At 38.2% G+C, this 23,298-nt stretch overlaps 1 protein-coding gene across 2 annotated transcripts in view; it reads right to left on the reverse strand.

The window, feature by feature from the left end:
- Positions 1 to 21,619, reverse strand: part of lrp5 (low density lipoprotein receptor-related protein 5) — a 94,256-nt gene extending 72,637 nt beyond the window's left edge. The window contains exon 1 of one of the 2 annotated variants that reach the window (XM_088079788.1): positions 21,600 to 21,619. Coding sequence is in view for 1 of the 2 variants with exons in the window: in XM_042495472.2 (XP_042351406.1) it covers positions 5,719 to 5,815 (97 nt within the window). In the remaining variant the exon portion in view is untranslated. Of the gene's footprint in view, positions 1 to 5,718; positions 6,653 to 21,599 lie in introns of those variants that run through there. The other variant, XM_042495472.2, reaches the window with a different exon arrangement.
- Between the last annotated feature and the right edge of the window lie 1,679 nt (positions 21,620 to 23,298).

The raw sequence follows: 23,298 nt of genomic DNA on the forward strand, positions 1-23,298 counted from the left end.
GAGCATATGCAGTGAAGTCTGCCTGATACTGAGTTGCTCTCCACAGACTGGCTGGTTTTGGTCTTTTCGGGGGTTTTGTAACAGAAATAACAAAGATAAACCAACACCAGTTTTATCCTTTAATAATCTCACCAAACACACTCTGCTAAGTGAGTTCTTTGTCTGTCATCTCACTGAATCACACAGCAACAGTGTCAAATACTGTCTTGCCTTGGATCCCTGTCCACAATCATGACAGGAGTCAGTAATGGATGAAGACATCCTGGTTTTAAATGATGGTAGTAAAAGGTAAACATTTATTCTTGATTATGGATATAGTACTTTGACTGAGCCACCTTCATGGCAATTAACCATCTAATGTGGTTGAGAGCTCCAGAAAAAGCTATTAAGTGGATCTTCTATTAATCTGTAAATCATATTTGGTAGCACATAGCTTAAGGGGTTTGCTGCTGACTTTTGATTTTTTTTGTTGGAGTCAAATGAGAAGAATTTTAAGATTTACATTTTTTCCATCATTATATGAGCAGAGCTTTCAATGAGCGCCAGCTGTCGACCATATTGACGACTGATCATTGAAGCCCAGCCGGCTGCTTAATTACATGATTTTTGATTCTATAAAAGAGTTTTGAATAACAAATTGCAATTCACTATGCATGTGCATTTTAAAATCACAACCTTCTGCCCTCCAGTTCAAAACAATGTCTGTCTGTCTTTATTAGTCCCACCCCCACATGCTCAATATGAATGGGATGTCTTGTCATCTCCAGTTTGAAGAAATATTAACGAAACAACTGAAGACAAAACACATTATGAATTGCATTGATTACACAAACAGGGAGACCTGAAAGCACCGCTGGCAGCAACTTGAAGACTGAACAGAACATACAAGTCCACTCAAAGTGCTGCAATGTCCATATACACCACACAAACATTCCTGGACTTAATAAATGAACAAATGAATGAATTTACACTACACTTTTTACAGCAGCGCCATCTCTAACACACATTGCTAACACGCTAAAACAGGCTATTATGTCAAAGTGACAGGCCTTTGTCGTATGAGGAAAATGTATACGCTATGCCTTACACTGCAATTTGACAGTTGAAAAAGTTATACAACTCTTGTGTGTCTTACCATTGACCAATCATGCAAACTAATGTCAGATACGCCACATCATGTTTTAATAATTAAATATGACGTAATAGAACCTCCTGCAATAATACACTTGATCGAGTTCAATATATGTTTTACACAATAATATATTGTCCATGGTACACATTTTTTGTAATCCTATTATTGAATTATTTTCTCCTGCTTCGTGTGTAACAAAGTGAATGTTCATTCTTGAATCAGAACTGTCAATACGCGTGCAGTACATCAACAGAGCAGAAAAGGGACAGGAAAGATGCCACCCAAAACAAAGCTATAGTGTGTAGTCCAGAGGTGTCCAAGCCTTTAGAATAGGGGCCAGATTAGATCATGTGAATAAACTCCGGGGTCAGTTGCTTCTGGCATTTATAGGTTAGTAAAAGAAAAAAAAACACATACACATTATAGAAATACAACAGTTTCATATTCAATGGAAAAAGATTTCAACTGAAAGTGGTGGCCCTCGCTGTCAACTCTGCAAACGTTCTTTGTTTGTTTGCTTGTTGCTTTGTTTGCAAGTTTAGATGAGAATGGCTCTACTAAAATGTCTTTCTTTTGCATTTTTAAATAAATTCATGTTCATACGATAAAATTTTGAAAACGATCATTGTGTACACGGATCTGCAACAACAACCGGAAACACATGAGTTTTTAACAAAAAAGAAGACGATCACTAGAGCGCATACAAGAACCAAAAGCGCCAGGATCCACGCATTGCCAGTTTACACGGCAACAGAAGGAGTGGCGTTTTCAAAATGATAACACTCTGGAACCCTGTTTCAAAAGTTTTCGGTTTTAGGGTCCCAAAACGCTGTTGTCCTGTGAACAAAAGGCCAAGCTGCAACAAAAGTTTAACGTTTCCTGCAAGAAGTGTTTGCAATATTTGTATGTAGTGCACCTTGCATTAATTAGGTTTTTAATTTAGTTCTTTGTTTCAGCCTATTTTATTTCTTTAATCTAAGTTTTATTCTAATTTTATCATTGTTTTGTGTCATGGGAGACTGACAAGTATGAGTTTTGCTGTATGGCGTAAACTGCTGTATTTTCACTCAGCATATGACAATAAAATCTTAAAACACAGCGTAGAAAAAGAGAGTCTGCTGTCTTCACGCAAATATAGCGTTTTCAAGGATTAGACGCCGTTGTGTAAACATAGTCTAGTATAATTTAGAAATAAACACTCACACTATCTACTGAGTGATCTGGCAGTCTCACATATAGTATACACACACACATAGCTGTAATGTTTACCTTGCAGTGTACTGAAACTACTTTGGTGTTTTTGGCCAGTGGGTGTGAAGTGTGCATACACATGGTCACCTTGGTGTTAAACATGGTTCTCCTCACGGAAACAAAAACAGCCAATCACATCGACTGATTCAGTATTGAACCTTTTTGCTCCCAGCGGACGGCCAATTTTACACACGGTTTACATCATTGACCCTTTAAAATCTGAATTGACATCAGTTTTCTTGCACAGCGTTCAGATTTAAATCTTTGTAAGCTGAGCAGATTGGTTTGATTTCTTTCAAAAACATGGGAAAAGCACAATGGGAAACTTGACAAGAAATTTCATGCAAATTGCAAAAAATTGGTAAAAGGTGACAAGAAATATGACGTGAGGGAAAAAAGGAGAAAATTATTAGAAAATTGTCAAATACATAATAATATTTTTTTAGCGGTAATTTTTGATAAAAGTAAAATGTTTCACAACATGCCATTATAAATGACGCATTGCAGTGCTACATAGATGACTCCGCCTACAAATCATATACCAGACATAAGGGAAGGTGCTTGTTTGGTATCAAAATTGGCAGCAAAAAAATCACATTATGTTTTTTCCCCAGTAAAAACAAGAGGCAAAAAATACCACTCCCACTATATAATCTTGACTCATATCACTCTGTGTATCTGTCAAATTTATGGCAATTGGGGTTTTTTGAATAACATGCAGCCCCTGCTGAAAGCCTGCTGGAAATTTTATATTATACCATTTTTCAGTTTAATCATTCTTTCCTAAAACTGTTTTATCTCTTCAGAATTTAACCTGTATACAGTGAAACTTGAATACTATTTGAGCTCTGACCTTTGGGACTCGTAGAAGTCATGTTTGCCTGGTTTAGCGAAACATCATCAGGAAGCAGACTCAGAAAAATCTTTCACATAAAAATATGAGCGGACAGTGAAGGTCACACTGCTCTAACTGGCATATCAAGCAAGAGTCAAAAGTTTGAGTATAACCTTCAGTCAGGTAAACTCTCTGTGACCCATCCTGTCCTGTCAAACTAGTGGTGTGCACCGTTATAGTTTCAGATACATGCTGACAGTTACACGATAATAAGGATTTCCCCATCCGATCTGTAGTGGGCGTGATCAATGCATTTTTTGACCAATCGGGATTATTTTGAGCACATGCCCCGCCCAATCCTTTGTTTACATCCGCCATCACACAGGTGTCGTCAACAAAGAGCACAATTTGCAACAAGTTTTATTGTAATGCTGCTAATCAGTAGAAACTGATTTTTTTCATGATCAGCAAAGTGGAATTAAATTCTTTGTTGTTCATTTTTAGTGAATTCGTTTTACTATAAAGTTACAATAAGCAAAACTTTCATTGTTGTGACTGGTATTGTTATAGTCCAGCTATAACACTGCTTTGAAGTTGCATTGTGATTATATTTATAGCATTATGTACTTTTCTTAAAATGCTGCACTAAGTGGATTTTAAATACATTTCTGAAGACACATTTTAATTTGTTTATTCTTATATTTTGTAGAAAAACGAATGCTACACTAAGTGGAACTGTGATGAGAGCCGTATGAAAATATGTTTACTTTTTTACTTTATTTTGTAAAAAAAAAAAAAAAAACCCTTACAAACTGCACGCAGACTTTTTTTCTTGTATTGCATTTCAGAGCTATTAACCTGTCGAGCATTTATTCTGGAGTTATTTTTTTTTAACTTTGAAGAACTTGAAGAGTGAATTGTGCAGTTGTATTATCCGGGTAACTACGAGTATTGGACTTGGTATCAGCAGATACTCAATATCAAATGACTTGGATCGGAGTGGGGAAAAAAAACTTTATCGATACCCAGCGTTGGGTACTGAAATACTGCACGAGTTCCTATGCAACCGCCTGTGACGGTGACAGTGAGGCTGCAGCGATTGCAGAAGTTAGCAAACTCACTTGAGCAGGACTGTTAAAGTGGACCAGCTTTTCTCATAACAGTTATCACAATTGACAATCTCAGTCGTTATAATAATATCAATAGATGAATGGAGAAATTTGTGGCTGCTGAGTTAGTGAGACAATTATTGATCCCAACTCAGATTTACTGTGCTGTTATTAATTACTGTTATCTAGTTTTAATTGTTGTAGCTGGGTGAGGTTGATTTATTCTGTGATTGTGTTATGTGAATTTGTTAACATTGTTTTGTATTTTTACATGTTTAGATATTTAAGTACACTTGAATCTGTTGGGAGTTAATATATAGTTTAATTTCAAGTTTAAATAAATTTGCCTTTGCAATGACAAAAAAGTCTTTTAACATCATTGACTGTCTTTTTATGCTTTCTTTTTAAAATAAGTATCACTTTAGGCACGGTACTATTCTGAAAGTGTTGTTGTTGCACCGGTATCTAGAGAAAAAAAACAATTGATACCCAACCCTAATCAATCCATCCCTACATGACAGGGTAGCTTTTAAAATGCAAAGCAAAGACTAAGTCTTTCCTGAAAAACGACTCTTGTCGCCAGATCTGGATTTAAAGTTAACACCTGCATCTTTTTCTGGACCACTGAGTGAGCATACAGGGAGTTATAGAGGTATTGTGTCTGGGTTATACACGAGCTATTAAAGTGTGTAAAATATGAAAGTTTTAAGATGCGAGCAGACACATAAGAGCTTTAAGACCTGATGTAATGCTTTGCATCCATATGAGAGAAAGCTAAGCTCCGCCTCTGACTGTCCACTTTAACATTAAATAGTAAGACCGCAAATCAGTCAGTGGACAAAGTAAGGCTTATAAAGACAACGAAACAGAGGGAGAAAATCTGTTTGTTATCCAGCAGTGTTTTCTCTCTCTCTAAAAGACATTCCGGCTTCTTTTTCACTATCAAAGCAGAAAGTGTGCGTGACACCCGACACCGAGCAGGAATGGCTGGAGCTGCCGAGGCCGAGAAAATAGCCCAGCAAGGCTTCAAACTTCATTTCTGCTCCGACACACAAACTCATCCACTCCACCGGCTGCACAAAGCGTGAGGGACACTTTAGTTACACCGAGTTTATCCTTCAGAGTGTCTCACGGGCAGAGTTTCCAGAGTTTCATAGCAACTACTGTGTTGTTGTCTGCTACCCTAGGGACATAAAAACCTCAACTTTGAGACAAGGAATCACAGCTAGCGGTTTGGTTCGTCTCACCGCGGGGACACAAGAGGGGACTGAAGCGCACAGACACAACAGGGACTCAGCATGTTAACTGCTGTGTTTTCTATCATTTCTCGCCCCGGTGGCTCCCGTCCTTGGTCCCTAAGGATCCATGTTGTGAACAAAAAGTCAACGTACCGTCAACCGCCGACAGCAGGCAACTCCACAGCAGCAGCAGCAGCAGCAGCGGCAGAGGCAGACCGCCCATTTCAAGTCCTCTACGCGTTAAATCCATAACTCCCGCTCCATTTTCGGCTATCTACTCCTGGTTAACTTGTAAAGATGTCCACTCTTCTGTGTGTACATGTACACACATGAGCCAGTTTTCCGTTGGACACTGAAATATGTCTCTGCATGCGTGTGTGTGTGTGTGTGTGTATGTGTGCGCTTCTCTATGCGTCCCTCTCTATCGACTATACTTTTTTCCCCCCCTGTTAAGGCGCTCGCGCTACTTTATACTTTGGACTCTCGAGCTCGCGCACGGATAGAAAGGGCAGGCGGACGTGGTGTGACGTCATCCGACACGAGGCAGCCTTTTTTTTTTCTTCACTAATTTGACTTTTGTGTAAATGTTAATCAGTGTACTTGATGTGCACTAATTTATTTTATTTCCTTTTATTTGAGCATTTATTGCTTTTGGTCTATTTGTTTGTTTTATTTTATATTCACATTTTGCGTCCTGCATCTTGCATTATCTGCCCTGTTGTTTTAATTTCATCCTAACTCTACCCTGATTTTGTCTTGCTTGTGTTTAGTAAGACTGTTTGTCCTTCTGTTTTGTCTCCAAAGTATCCAATCTCTGCTTTTGCTTTGTATGCCAAAGGTGCTTTATATATAAATTTATTATTATTACTACTATTACCAATAATACTAATGTAGTAAATGTTGCAGAGTTGTTTTAAAAAGATTTTTGTCAATGCCCATGTCATTCTAAAAATATTTCAAGAATTATCCCCTGGAAAAATGTACATTTACACAATTAATAATAATAATAGTCATCAATCATCATCATTATTATTATTATTATGTTATTATTAATATTATTGTTATTATTGTTACTGCTACAATTGTTATTACTATTATTATGCTTCTTGTAATGTTATAGCGAGAGAAGACGCATAACATCACTCAATAGAAACGCAGTCCTCTCACAAGTGTGTTTTATCGACATTTCCAAAATATCACTTGAGTATTGTGCAAATCTGTAATGGAAACCCATCTAATGTCGCTTACCTTTCCCTCTACAGAACAACAGCAAAAGGGCAGAGGTAAAAGCCTCCCAGTGTCTAGCCTCCCCTTCATATGCTAATAAACTGACCATTTCACCTTACTTTTTTTGTAGTGTCTGGGATTAACAAAACTACAATAGCACACTTTGTCATTGCTATAGCCTTAACAGCGGTGGGGATGACATTGTTAATCTTGAACAAAGGTTCAGTCGGGGATAGACACAGATCTGACGTTCCTATAGCGTACCATCATGTTGCAGCTTCAGCTGACTGAGCTGCTGCCAGAACAATTGTTGCAAATGGAAAAAGCGGCCCTCCCTACTCGTGCGTGGCATTTCACTTTTTTGGACATATTAATTCCAGTAAATTCAGATGTTAGAAGACACACTGCCAAACAGTGTAATATCAATCTGTTAGATAATGCCAGGGAACAGATCAAGGCTTTGATTACCCAGCTTGTGTTTATTTGAACCACCTGTCAGTTTTGGAAGGTCGTTTTGTTTTGTATGTGTTGAGTATAAACTGGCATCACACAGCAACCAGCTCAAAATGTGTTTGTGTAAGGCTGCTGAAAATACTAATTCAATTTAGTTTCCTTTCATATGAAAAGATAAAAACTACCACAACAGGCTATGTGGTGTGCCTAGCAAATCTGTAGCCTTGTTGTTACGTGGCAACCCCGACTTCTGGAAATGATTTTATGGAAAGATTGGGATTTTAGTTATTACTAATGACAAAATACAAAAACAAATATTGAATGAAAAACGAGTGAAAACATGTTTAACCATGATCATAACACCACGGTAACTTCAAAATCTTAACCAAGTGCTGTTAGAGCCGAAACAGAACCATAAAAAAAAAAACCATATCATGCTTTAGTTGCTATAAGGGGATCGTAAGTCGTTTGTCAGAACTAATGAAATACATTATCTGTGAAAATACGTACACTTTTTGAAACTTGGCACATAAATATGTTAATGAAATAAACTTTAGAAAAGAGATAAATTGTGTTTTGCTTTTGCAAATTAGTAGTACAAAAATGTCATTTCTTGAAACAGTGTTGTCTGGGGCTGTTCTGTCTTAGCCCCTAAGTTACAATTAACCCCTTGAAACCTGAACATATTGGCTTGATTTTTTTCAAAAAAATGGGAAGAAGGCAATGAATGGCTGGAAAATTTGCAAGAAAATAGTAAAAACTTACAAGAAAATTACCTGAAAATAAGCACAAAAACCCCACGAAAATAACATTGAGGATGTGCTATTTTTTCTGTAACATAATTGAAAAATGTAATTATAAGAATTATGAATTAGTTGTGTGGACTTTTTTCCCAATTTTTTGGGAACATCTAATAGTCTTCCTCCCCACAAACACAGCTAATATTCAAGTCATTTTCTTGTCACTCTTTGCTTTTTTCTTCTTTTTTTTTCCAATTTGCCGTACATTTGTTGCCAAGGTACTCATTACCTTTTTGTACCCGTATTTTAAAAAGAAATCAATCCAATTTTGCAGGTCTCAGAGGTTTAATTGCCTGTAAGAAGCATCTGAGCTCAACAAAACTGATGTCAATACCGGTTCTAAATTGTTAAAGGAACAGTTTAGCATTTTTGAAACTAGTTTCATTTAGGGTTAGGGTTAGGGTTAGGTGTTAGAGTTATTGACAGGACAAATATCAGTTTCATGCCTTGTGCCTGAGGGGATATTGTCATTATGGCATTCCCTCTCTTTCTCTCACTAGCTGAATTTACATTGCCTGTTCAAGGTGGTAATAATGAGTCATTGTGCCGCCTCACTGTTCTTTATACCACATCCGAAAATGATAATAATTTTGTTTTCAGTTCAGTTTAGTTTCAATCAGTTTCCAGAGTGGTTTCCTCGTTTCAGTTTAGTTTCCATTGTTTAAAAATGTCCAGTATTAGTTTCATTTTTATTCATTTCAGTATTTTATTTATTTATTTATCACAGTCGTGTAGACATCCCAGTCTCAATGAACATATTAAGCAACGATGCCTCCTCATGCTTGTTGTGTTGACAAAACTGACCAAAATGACAAAAACTAAAGACATTTCCTGTATATTTAATTTTAGTTTGTACTTTGAATACACAATATCATTCCAGTTAGCTTTTTTCTAATGTCTAGTTTTAATTTTTATTTTAGTAAATAAACAACAACAACTTTCTGTTTAACTTTAATTAACTATAATAACCTTTTTTCCTGTTCATTGTAGAAAACCTTGACTGGCCTGCACAAACCACTGACCTCAACCCCACCCAGCATCAGTGTGGACCTCGCTGATGCTCCGGTGTTTGAATGAGTTAATCTCTGCAGCAGCTTCAGCATGAGGAGTGGAGGCTGTTTCAGCAGCCCATTAATAAAGGAAGTGTTCAAGTGTCCACATACTTTTGGCCAAATAGCAGATTTTCAGAACTTGCACAAACTGTGTTATGTTCGTTCCTGAAAGTGAGGTAAGCATGTCTAATGAATATTTGTGCCATAAAAAAAACACCGACTGAGCTTTCCATGTTTCAACTTCTCATCTTTTCACAGAAAAGCATATTGATTGTTCTACTGCACATCTGGACTGCAATGCTCTCCCCTGCAGTACGTAACAATAGATCTTCCGTAACATCGTCCAAGAATACACAATACAACAGCATTGCATCCTGAATAATGACAATAAATTATTTGGTCAGCGTTTAACACTGGACTCCGCAGAGCCGAGACAACTGAAGGGCATTCATGGCGTCGAAACAGAGGACACGCACCACTCCTTGCGCTCTGATGGAAACCGAGATGAAACGTCCACAGATCTTTGTCTTCACACACACCTGAAGCCAAGCCAGCCCTGGCATTTCTCCTCCCCTCTCTGAATGCCTTGTTTCTCTGCTCCAACTGGCCTCCACTCTAAAGGCTCTGTAAACTCAAAGCACATGTTCTCCTCCTCTGGCTCTCCATGTACATGTGAGACAGGCAGACTCTTATTCCACAGCATAGAATATGCACTACAGACCAGGTATTATTGTTTTGGCAGGAGCTGAAGGAGGAGCTGTGGCCGCTGAGGCACTTCTTGTAGTAGCAGACCTTTACATTGTTGGGAGCAGCCTGATTCTTTTTAAGTATCAATACCACCACATAAAAATACTATAAAGACCTACCTTTTATATTTTAATAAAGCAGAAGTATTTAGGGCTATACAAGTTAATGTTCACATCATGAAGCAATGCCCCCATCAGAATTTTTATGCCTCTGTGGCAGCAAAATATATACTACGTTGTTACCGGCAGCATTTCAACCTCACGCTGTCCTGACGTGTGTCATGCAGATGCGATAGGTGCAGTCCATCTGCCGACGTGTGATAAAACCCGCAACTGTTTCTGTCTGGCCGTGCTCTCACCTGACGCCGTCCAGCTGCATTTCAACACAAGTGAAAGATTTCGCCAAAAACATTGTCAATTGTCTGTTTCTTTTTTCTCAAATTTTTTCTTCCTTCCTTGTCTCTTTACACTTCTGCTCGTTTTTGTACTTTGAGATCATATCTTATGTTAATGCCCTATCTGATACATTGAAAAATCGTAATAAATAAAGTGTTAAAAAAAGTGTCAGTATTCAACAAGTTGGGAATGAGAACAGGCTTGACATTCGTATGAGACGTGTATCTCGCGATACACTGCCGTTGCCGGCATACTGATACTGGACTGCTGAATCCCAGCTGGCAGCCTCCTTGTTGTCTGTCCGAAGCATTGTAAACATCAATCTGCGTGGCCATGATCCCTCAGCTTTGTGGCCCCTCATATCTGCTCCTCTACTAGCCAATAAGTGGTGAAACAACAATGAACACTGGATTTGAACTGGATTTGAACATCTTCATCATCACAAACAGAGCCAGCAAGTAAACTGAGCTTTGGCCAAATCCAGTCAGAAAAATGGTGCAACGCCTTTTCCTCTGAGAAAGTCAGTGAGTGCATCCTCTTGTTCTTGTTTAGTTGTTGTTATTGACTCTATTACTGATTTAACATCACTTATTACTGTGTTTACTGATGGGAGAGTTAGTGTTTGTTGCTGAGCGAGCCACCATTGCTGATCTGCATTTCAACTCATCAAATACAACTCCCTGCTTATGTTGTCAACTACGGTACAGATGCCTGATTGGCTCTGATTAGATTTTAATTTCTGGAAAGTGTTTGGGGCTCTCCTGGAGCATAAACAGCTGACGAAGAAGGATACCTAAAAAGTCCTAAGTAGACACTAATGACAAAGCGACACCAGTTGGGATGAGAACGTGTTGGATGAGAACGTGTTGGATGAGAACATGTTGGATGAGAACGTGTTGAATAGGCACAGCGAATGTTGAACTCTGGTCATCAGGATGGTCTTACCCAGCTAACTAGATGGCTCTACTTGGCTTACCAGTGAGCCACAACCCAGTGGTCAGGCATTGTTAATATATGATGTATTATTTGTGGGCTTTTTAGGGACGTGGGAGTATGAGGATCATCATCTTTTGGAAAGTAATTATTGTAGTGAATAATAGTGATGTAATCAGGTCCAACATGTTGAACAGCTGTTTGCTGCTGATTTCCCTTTGGGGGATGTTTAATTTTATCATTAAAGTGTATTTTATCCACTATTAACCTTAACAAGCCAAACCAAATCACTTCTATTTATTCTGTTTCTATGCTCCCAGCCGAGCGCTGGAATTCTGTAATGAAACATATTTTTTTTTCCCCAGTCACCTGCAACCCACAGCCGCCGGCCTCGCTTTGATCCACACACTGTTCTCTACAAATATCAAAATGATCTCTGCATTGGTCTGCGTTCTTCGCTCTAAAAAGACGGCGGCTTAGGAGTAATATGGCTGAGTGTAACAAATACCTTTCTCTCTCTCTGTGAGTAACAAGTAACAGGTGAGGCTCCCAACTGTCTGAGGCCGCGCCGAGGAGAGCTCTTTATCAAACACAACTGTTTTACACGTGGGAGACAGTCACATAATCACACTGCTTTCACACGGTCCTGCAGTACATGTACCTCAATGCAACACTGAATAAAATATTTTGGTATATATTGACATCTAATAACCAGCATCTAAATCTCTTTAAGAACTATTGAAAAAAAGACGACAGAACTGGAGATCTCGCCAGTGGCACAGCCTAATCATGGCAGTTCAAACTGATCCACCAGTTGAGAGCCTGTCATACTGTAAAAACACACAACCTGGTATCATTTGTAACCTGCTGACCAAAGCAAGTCCTCTTCTTCACACTTTATTCTGTTTTTGCAAATATCTGCGTAACAAAGTTGAAACTGATGAAACTGTTTTTACAAATATTCAAGTAAAAGTTGTTTCAACTGAGCACATTTGGGCAAGAAAAACATTTGAAGTGTGTTATTTTTTACAGGAATGCTTTACACAAAGTTCTTATCCCAAAGTGTCACTAATTGCTACTTTGCAGTGGACTTACGTGTCCACATATTACGCTCTACGTATCCTTCTGCCTCTGCTGTTAACGCTCCGCGATGCTGCTAATGTTATGTCAACACAATCACGTAGCAGGATTACGCTGCATGTGGTTATGTTTAGGCAACAAAAGCACACGGAAAGCAAAGCCAGGACGTCAACAAACACACATGCTGGCCCCGATGGTTAGGATTAGAGGAAGGAGGCACATGGTAAAGTGTAGAAAAAAAACATTATATTTCAATGGGAAGCTAACACGACATGACGACGGCTCCCGCATGAAAGTTCGGGTTTGTTGGACCCATTCTGCCCCTGCCCCCCCATAGGCATTTTCATGGTCATTGTATGACGTTGTAATCAGCAGAGTTTCAACATGACACCGCCCACTGCATTTCATGTGGACACGAAACATGAAATGCAGTGGGCGGTGTCAGGTCACGACCGGCTGTCGCGTGGTGTATAAAACACCTCAATCAGTTCTACTTGGCCGCATTCTCACCTGGCGCCTTCCAGCTGCATTTAATATGCACACCAAAGGTGCCTTTTGGCATCATGCTCTTACGCAAAAAGCACTGGCAAAGCAGCACTATTTTACGAGTTCGGGATGAGAACGGGTTGGTTATTTTGCCCCCTTACGGACAAGCCATGCAGACATATTTGGTAACACTGGATGCCTTAGATTGTCTAGTTTGACAAGATATCACTACCTTTGTTCTAAAAAATGAGCATGCCACAGTTTCTTCAAGTAATGTAGGCCTTATTTGTGCTGGGGGGGCGGGGATAGTCATGGCTCCCCGTGACCGCCCTGTTGAAGGTACCCTGGACGTAAGCCTGAGCCTTTAATGACCCTGCACCCTTGCATGCTCTCCGGTGCCACTCTTTGAACCAATTACATATTTGCCACCTCTAAGAAGATGAAAATCCTCCAAAATAATGTTCATTCTGTTGAACATTTCCGTCTTGTTGTGTGGTGTGATGCAGCCTCTCGAGTTCCCCAGCAGAACTTAAAACTCTTCAGTCGTGTTGCTGTCAGTTGTGTTTTTGTTAACAGCTGTGTTGGAGTATGGCAATGATAGGAAGGGGGAATAAAGGGAACAAACACACATACTTGGTACTGGGCCACTCTCACAGGGTGCTGGCAGGGTAACATGTTGTTTTCTAATCTATATTTAGAAACAATAATCAATCAGCCTGAACCATCTGGGCTACTTTGGAGTGAACCTACTAATGAGAACTTGGATGGAGCGTGTGGTTTTGTAGTTACAGGATAGTCTCTCTGAGCACTGGGTCAATGTGTCATCTGTCAGCTGGTCTTAAATCAGCTCTGTTCTCTGTCAGACAGGCTACAGTGTGTGCGTGGGTGAAGAAATGAATACTCTTTATACAGTAGTTTTAGTAAATTATACAAAGTATACAAAGTGTGAGACAAATCCTCAAAAGCACCAACACATTTTTTCATTTCATTTAATAGGCGATTCCTATTTCTGTGTGTTCATTTCCCTTTTGTTATTGCTGTAATGCCAACATTTAAGCATTGTGTTGCATGGTGCTGAATGTATTCATTTACTTACTGGCAAAGTATTAACAGCTAAATATGCTCATTAGGCAGTAAAATAGTTTGTGTGAGTGAAACATCCTCCATGATTTTTAACATTATTATATTATCAGTGCATTGACGTGCTGCATCTTATTGTTGTATGTGTTTGAGGTGACAAAGATTATTGCTGGTTGAATCCACAAAATATTATATTTCATAAACTGATCATATGTTTTTAAAGAAATCCAGAAAATGGCAACTGAAAAATATTACTTTTCACAACTAACTCTTATTGACAACATGAAAATACAAAAAAAAAATTCTGCAGGCAGTTATGTTAATATATACTTTTTAAAAACTATTTTCATATTGTTTTATTATTGTCATTTAATTTTTCCCACATGAACACATTTTGAAAACAAGGATGCAATTTACATTTTTGACTTTCCCCGTTTTTTAAAGAATAAAAATAAGGTAACTTCTTTACTCATTCATGTAGTTTAGTTTTATTGTGAAAGCGCTGGGTTATGTTATATATGGTTATTCACTTAATTTAGTGTAATTCGCAAATTTGTGGTCAATCTCTGGGTTGTGTATTTTTTTAAATTGTGTTGTTTGTTGACTTGATAGCAGGAATTATATTTCAGTAGTTACATGTAAATGAAAAGCTTGACAATCCATGATTTGAGTTTATTTATAGAAGTATTTAATTAAGTCAGTAAGTAATTTGATTGATTGATGTGGTTTACAATCATTACAGGTTTCAAAGGAATAAAAACATAATTTAACATTCTGACATGGGCCTTTCTGTATGATGAACTCTTTCACATAAGTGTAATTTTGATTGCAGGACTTTTACTTTTAACAAACTATTTTAAATGTTGCCTCAGAAAGGACTTTGTCATACACCATCAGACTTAGGTGCAGAGTTGTAGTGGTGCAGTGCGGGGCCTGTTAGAAGAGATACTTTCACATTGAAAAGTTGAGACAAGTTCAACTTGGCAGCCACTGAGGTGCCAGAGCTGTTGATTGGAGACACGCACCTGCTGCGACCATTGAAAACAAGTGGGGGGAAAAATGCCCTGCGGTGCTTTGGGAAAGCATCAGCCTCGCAGAGCAGTAATCACATTACTGAATGTCATCTGTTTCACAACACGGCCTAGAAACAAGGCAACCTGAAGCAGGCCTTTGAAGCCAGAAATTTGTGTTCTCACAGTTTTCACACTTAATGGCTCCCATGTTTTCCTCTTAAAACTTTTGTTTTCCCTGAACCTGAAAGCCCTCCTGCTGTGAGGAGGTTTGTGAGGTTTAGCTGTCAGGGTGGGTGTGCTAGTCATGTGTTTGGGCGCATTCATGTCTACAGTACATACCAGCACTATTGTCCAAATGGAAAATTTTCAGAGTTAAAGTCAAGCAGTCTGGTTCCCCAACAATCAAAGATTAGACTTCATTGCATTTTGACGAGTAAGGGAGGTGTTCAGCCCACGTTGGGAGTGACTAATGGGTATATTCATATGATGTGAGTCGGATGCTCCCAATGCTTTTAAAGGGAATATGAGCAGACATGTTGTATTCCAGTTATGTAAAGTGTACTTCCAGTTTGTTACAACTTGAGTCTTCATTTTCTAGTTTGCTATATTACTCCAATCCATTGCACATTGGTGATTGTTGTGAACACCATTAGCTCCTCTCGGGGCTCACCCAAAACCTTCAAATGATTAAAATGCTGACTGACAGTGGAGGTAAAATTCTGAGCTGGAGTCCAAGATGCACGTGTTAGCATTTAAACCTGAGGTTCCCAACGTGGGGGTCAGGACAGATTTGTATATTTTGATTGTTATGGTTATGCACTAAACACAAAGGCAAATTCCTGGCAATGAATGTGTTTCTGATTCTGATGCGGACACGTCCAAACCCCTTTCTATAGACAACGCTCAGTTATATACAGCTTCCTTCCTCACTGTAGTCTCACTAGCTTTAACAAGAACAAAAGACAAAAACAAGACAATATGAATATGACAGACAATAAATGAAAAGAGTTACACCACCAAGATGCCTTTCATAAGTATTTAAACCTTTAAACGCTGAGCACATTGGTTTGATTTCTTTCAAAAGCATTATTAAAAAGGCAACACCAAGTTGGCACTAAATGTCCTGCAAATTGCACCAAAAAAAAAATCAGTAAAAGGTGACAAGAAAATGACCTGAAAATTAGCAAAGAAAAAAGAGAGAGAGAGTAAGAATCACTAGAAACATTTCAAATAATTGGGGTAAATATCGGGAAAACTATTTTTCCAATTACAGTTAATATATGTTTAGAATCAATATATACATGTAGAGTAAAGACATGTATTACTACTTAGTATTTTTATTTAAGTTTTAACACATTTTTCACACCTTTTTTCAGGTTGTTTTCTGTTTTTAATTTAATTCAATCTTATTTTATTTTTACTGCTAATTTCAGGCAATTTTTTTGTAACTTTTTACTAATTTCTTGCTAATTTGGGAATAATTTCTTCATTTCAGTATAAAACATAAATTGAAAGGTAGGCCACAGTACTGCAAACCTTAATGACATATTTCCTGATTACTTACATATACACTGTTATGGCCTACACACATTTTACAGTCAGAGCTTTTATGTTATCTCCTCCCATTCTTTTATCATGACTGAGTCATGTGACTTTTGATGTCTCTCTGTAACGGGGCCATTTGAAACAAAGTACAATTTAACAATTTTTTTAAATCTTTAATTAAAAAAAAAAAAAAGATATAAAAACTACATCTTGTACAGTATAGGATAATGTAATTTATGACTTCAACATCTGCCAAGGAGTCATATCATGATTTAAAAAAAAATACAAAATTAAGTTATTTTTATCTGACTTATAATTTTAACTTTTTCTTGTGAAAAGACTTCATAGTTGGCCTCCATTCCTTAAGTCAAGGCCATCTAAAACTACATTTCCAACATTTTTGCACATATTCGGGCATTCATTTGAAACTTACCCTAAAACACCCAAAAGCAAAATCAAAAACATTATGTACCCCAGATGTTCCAGCATCACTGAGTCTAACACATATTGTATCCAGATAATGTTATCTTTATGAAAAATATGTCTATAATAAATAAATAAAGTCAGTCAAGATGACAGTGTGGAAATTACAACACAGGTGTTGGGTCCCTACTACCCCCTGACTCTCACACACACACACACACACACACACACACACACACACACACACACACACACACACACCTCCGTGTTTGTTTGTGTCCAGCCAATTAACTCCGTCAGATCTTCAGAGCAGCCTGATTCCCAGCACACAGGACATGCAGCACTGCGCTGCTGCTTTCAGGAAGTAATCAGCTCTCTGCAGATGGCTCTTTGTTTGTGTCTCGACCTCCTTGATTATTGTGAGACATGACTCATATAAACTGCCCAATAAAAACACCCCTGCAACTCCGAGAAACAACACTTTCTAACCAAATAAAAAATCCATACCGAGCACCACAGAGCGTCAGCGCAGGGAGTCACATGAAAAGTTTTGGAGAATTACTGATTGGTCTCTATTCACACCTGACAATTTCATCTCTGCACTGCATCCCAGGGGTGTTGAAATAATTTGTTTCTTAGATGCATCGGGATGTGTTGATTTTCTGGCCACAGCTGGACAATAAAGTTCTACAGTTTAAGAGAACTTTCTGGTAGCAACTAGTACCGTATAGTAGCCACGTCACACTGAATTACGGAAGAACGAAGCTAGCTGACTGCTTGTGTTTATTGACGAATAAGTGGCCGTGTGCATTAATATAGAAAAAACTGAGGATGCGTCGTGATGCATCATGGAATGGAATCGTGTTTGCCTCCCACATGAATTTTGAGCCAAACCATTAAGTTTTTTCCTAAATCTAACCACCCTTGCATTTTTAGCCTAATCCTCACCATGTGCTTTTGTTGAAATCTCGCCAGTGGTTGCACCATCCCCGAACGTCACCAGCAGACATAGACGCGGGACTCTTTTGACAAAGCGGCAATACGCGATGACTTGCGATGAGAACTGACGATTTTTCCGACACTGTCATCATAGAGGGGCAGCTAACTACAGTGCCCAACACAAATAAAGTGTACACACGAATGAGCCAGTGTTTGATTTGTCCCTTCTGAGCTACTGTAGAAACTGTGAAATGGGAGTTCAGCATGGCAGACTTTGTAGACGACGCCCTGCTCCCTATGTAGATATAAATGTCTCACTCTAAGGTAACAAAAACACAATGATTCTTATTTTCAGGTGATAACACACACACACACACACACACACACACACACACACAAACATACATACTATTTATTCATTATTAATTCACTTTCTGCAAACATATCCCTCAAAATTCTACACACTGGATCTTCATATGAATTTGAGGGGAAAAAAGTTCACCTCTGCGCAAACTCAAAATAATATAACAAACAAAATATTTAGGGCTATACCCAAATACCAAAGTCTGCCAGTGGCAGATGACTTATGGTTTGCAAAAATGCATAAAAACAAACATATCTGTGCACTGGAGCTACAAGAACTTATGGGCATAGTAAAAGAAATAGTGTTCTCATTATTAAGTGTATTATCTCCTGGCTTATGTCTTATTTACTTGTGGAATGATATGAAATAATTAATCGATCCCGGAGGGGGGCTGTGGATCCCGAGTGCTCCTGTGGATCAAATATGGTTGTAATTTTCATGGTAGCCTATACGAGGATGTAGCTTCTGCACTAAATCTGAATTCTTCAAAACGTTCTCTAAAATTCATAATAATGAGATACTACCTAACCGAGCAGCAATCACAATTGATGTGTCTCGTGAAGAGTTTGCAAAGTTTGCAGGTGCACTGTTTGATGCCTCAGGCTTCCTGTCATTATTGGCTCCACAGTTCAGTTGATTCAGTGAAAATCTGCCAAACCACCACTGCACTCATTACAGTAAATGGATGGAAAGTTTTATGGCACATTTCAAGAGAATTTGGAATAACCCACAATTTGGGTTTTTAAAGCCTCTAGGGCCTTTCTCTCCTACTTTAAACAACAAGTTGTAACAAAACATTATTATTAGAAAATGAAAAAAACCTAGTAAAAAGAAAACTATATTCATAATCATTATAAATCTATATTTAAAATCATGTTACAGAAAAAAATACACATTTTTTAATGTATTCACTTTTTTAGGTCATTTTCCAATCTTACCATTTTCGAGGCCATTTCAAATACTTTTTTTTAGATTTAAGAAACAAAATTAAGTTGTTACAGATTATTAGAATTATAGATTTACCTTGCCCACCATTTCAGCAAGGTCAAATAAATAAAATTTAATAAAACATGACAAAAAAAACAAGGATAAAAATTAACGCAAGAGTATATTTCATTGGCATACTATGACAGGTATGGTAGTGAGTCTACATTAAGTCTGGTTATATAAACTGCAGATTAAAATAGTCCATATTATCAAATAGAGGGTTTCCATATCTTCATAAATTGATCGTATCTACCTCTCTGCTATTTTCTCCAAATTAATTCACTTAATTATTTCTGAAAACCATTTTGCAAAGCTGAAGGGCAGGCTGATTTCCATGTTAGAGCTATTGCAACAGCAAGTGCAATCTTAGGGAATTTAAAAACAGTATTGCTACTGAAACTTAGACCAGTAAGTTTACCAAGAAAACACAACTCAGGTGGAAAGGAGACAACTATAATATCATCATGGGGCCATGTGTTGTTAAGATGCTCTTCGCTTTCTCCCCATGTTTTTGAAAGAATTTAAACCAATTTGTTCAGGTTTCAAAGGGTTAAGCATAGTTTCTCTCCTTCTCGCCCTTCTCAGCGTATCCTTCGAATCTTTAATGATCTGTACATTGTTGCATTCAGTATGGCAGTTATAGTGCTGTTTTTTGTTATCTGTTTTATGTTGCATTTAAAACACAGCATTGTTTTCTCAATCATCCATCCAGCAGGCTGCGTGTTTGTTGGCTGTGAAGTGCTCGGGATGGCTGAGAAACGTGTTTACTGTGTGTGGTGTTTAGACTGTGTGTGGCTCGCTGTGTTTGGACTCCCATGCACCCTGACTGATGTGTTGCTGTGTGTGTTGTCTTTGTTGTGGGTGTATTGGCAGAGTTACGGCGGATGACTAAGATGAAAAGCACTCGCTGATGCTCTGGAAAACACATCAGCGCAGAGGTGAAGTATAGCGAGCCTTGCATCGCTGTAACATACCGTGGTACACATGGAAAGTGTATTACTGAGGGATTCATAAGTAATTTCAGTGGTTGGAAGTGTTTGGAGTGGAGTACAGTTTTGCTCATGTTAAAATCTTTCAGATGTGTTTGTATGGTGGTTGTTTTGTAACTTTCCATCCTTTCATGGATACATTTAAACCATAAGAACAGAAACTGACAAAGACTTTTACATTACATTGAAACCAGTATGTTTGATACTAAGGACCTGACTATATCCACACGGCGCCCTTCGGTCTTCCTCAGGGCGCACACGTTTAGGAAATTTACATTTAGGCGCATAAGTGCGAAAGGGCCCAAAGCTTTTAAGAGAACTGGGAAAGGTATATACATGTTACGAAACCTAAGTCACTTCTGGATCAATATCACTTTTCTTCTGCTGCATTCAGACGCCTTTAAAAAGTATTTGAAACATTTGAACTCAGAGCACATTGGTTTGATTTATTTCAAAAACATGTGGAAAAGGGCAATGAGCAACTTGGCAAGACATGTCCAGCAAACTGCAAGAAATTAGCAGATTTAGATAACTATTGTTAGAAAATATGTATACATACACACACATACATGTGCAATTATGCTCCATGTGCAACTGGTGTGTATGTTTGCTTATGCATATTTTTATATTTATATTTTTTCTAGACTGTTGAGTTGTTGGCACCTTGTAACTTTATGGTACTATTTTTGCACCTTGTTTTCTTATTATACTTGGCACCTTGTTTTTTACTATTCAATATTTTTTATATTTGCAATTATTTTTTTACTAGTGTATCTTTCTTTTTTTATCCTGTACCTCACAGCTGCTGTAACAATGCAAATGTCCCCACAGTGGGGCTAATAAAGGATTATCTTATCATATCTTATCTTATATATAAATATATATATCTATAAATATATATGGGTTTGGGTCGGGTTTAGAACGGGTGACACACACATATTGATTTGGAAACTGTCTGTAAGACTACACCCCACTTGGGTAACACTAGCAAAAAATGTCTGCACGCTACTGTTATACAGCACACATGTAGACATGCACATACAAATAAACGTATATAGTATATAGAACCAGCCATGTGTTGGATTTTACAAGGAATATGTTACCTGGGTTGTTGTATTTGCAGAGTTCAGAGGTCAAAAAGAAAGTGATCAACAAGCAGCTGAGAGCAGAGGAGATGAACATTTAACTGTCTGCTGAAATGACCGCAGACTTTTTCAGGCTTTTTTAGTACAACAACATCACGACTCACTACAACAACACTCCTCTCCCACATAAAGGCAGGAGACTGTAGTAAATAAAGAAACAAGGGAGCTGCAATACTTTTCAACAAACAACACCATGTCCCAAAAACTGTCCGGCCACAGCAGCACGCGCACAGTTCATCCACAAAAGTGCACACAAACACAATGAAACAGGTGCGCGGCGGCGACCTGACTCCCAAATAATAACAACCTTAGAAACAGGGGCACCACAGCCCAACAGACACCCCAAATACCCCTTTTAAAAATCACTTTTACTCACCTGTTTGAATGTTTCTGACTCTGTCTCTGACTGGTTACACCTGCGACCGAAAATATGTAAATATAACGGTTATATAATGCTCGGAACAGACAGCATCTACCAGGCTATTAGTTAGCTTACCATAATAATTTATAGGCTGATAATCCACTTTACTGAGACATTAATTTACTAGCAGCCCACATCATAACCAACATAATACATGTATGCCTTGTTTTTAAATTCACGTCTAACACAACAGCCTAACGTTATGATTATTTAGACCAATGCTATCTAGCTTGCTGCTAATGTTAGCCTAGCCGCTACATTTTTGCTGACTCACCTCGGAGGTTGTTGAAGGGCCTGTCTGTTAACTGGCGACTGTTTGTAGAAAATCCAGATGTAAATATTTTAGGGAGCTCTGCCACCTTCACCTACTGCTGTTTCCTTACAACCGCGTTTGTGTGTGAATTACAGCTGGCTCGGTTTGCCCAGGTGTGCTCAGGTTGTGTCGTCTTGTCACGTGATTAAATAGAGACTTTAGATTGGATAATAACATACATACATTACCCAGCAACCATCACTGACACATATACCAAAGAAAATAAGAAAATATTCATTTGATTGAATAGCTTTCAATAGTTAATAGTAATAGTACGTTAAAAAAAAAAGCCTATAATTTTGTTATAGTTTGCTCAACACTGAATTTTCTGACATACCATGACAGTATGGATTTGCACATTTTAGGGGCTATATATTGACTTGTGTTTAACATTTCCTATAAGGTAGAGTTGTTTTGGTATAATTAAATGATCCATACTTATACTTTGAATAATAATCTGAACTTTAACAATGACAATTCAGTTTCATTTTCTTGGCAAAAATTAATAAAATGCTGAGACAGACTTATTGTCAATTTCTTTTTCTTTTCTTTTCTCCTTTTTTTTGAGTTTCACAACACACTTAAAATCAAGAAGGCCTCACAACCCTCTGGGAATCTTTGGCGACTTCTATTGGGGTCAATTTTCTAATAATGTCATAAAATCCTAGAAACATCCTTTAATCCTAGAAATGTCATAAAAATCTTAGAGACATCCTAAAATCCTAGAAACGTCCTAAAATCCTAGAAACATGTACGCGGGACTCCTGTCATAAATGCCTCAAAAGGCAAGTAGAGTATCCTGGGATTAGAGCATGGTGAGAAAAAAAGGTGTTTTGCATCAAGTGGGTTAAAGCTGACAAAAACAAATCAAACAAAAAGAGGTATGTCCCTTTAAGAACCCAACTGGGAGCGTTTTTAATCTACAGCAGGTATTGGAACAACCACTGAGGTAAGTCTGGAAAAAAAAGAAAAACAGCCTCCCCTGCCAAACCTTGTTCAGGAACCACTGTTTAACACGCATGTGAGTTTAATAGCGATTAATTTTCCGTTGGATTAACAAGAAAACAACACCAATAAAAATATTTCACCTTTTACAAATCCGCGGGGCAGAGGCCAAGTCGAACTTGTTTTGCATCCCCAAGGCGAAGGTGGAGCTGTGAGAAACCTGATGTGCATCCACACAAAGTGAACTCAGCCTGGCAGCGCTCTGCTCTGCAGCTTTGATCAGTGAGTGCTCTCTTCATGCACAGTGACGGTATTACACTGTACCTGCACTGCAGCTCACAGCGATGAATGAAACACAAGATTACAGAGTATTGACTGACTCAAACACCAGCGAGA

The sequence above is a fragment of the Plectropomus leopardus genome, chromosome 7 (genome assembly GCF_026936395.1).
Source record: "Plectropomus leopardus strain MGB_pleo_1.0 chromosome 7, ASM2693639v1, whole genome shotgun sequence".
Taxonomy (NCBI): domain Eukaryota; kingdom Metazoa; phylum Chordata; class Actinopteri; order Perciformes; family Serranidae; genus Plectropomus; species Plectropomus leopardus.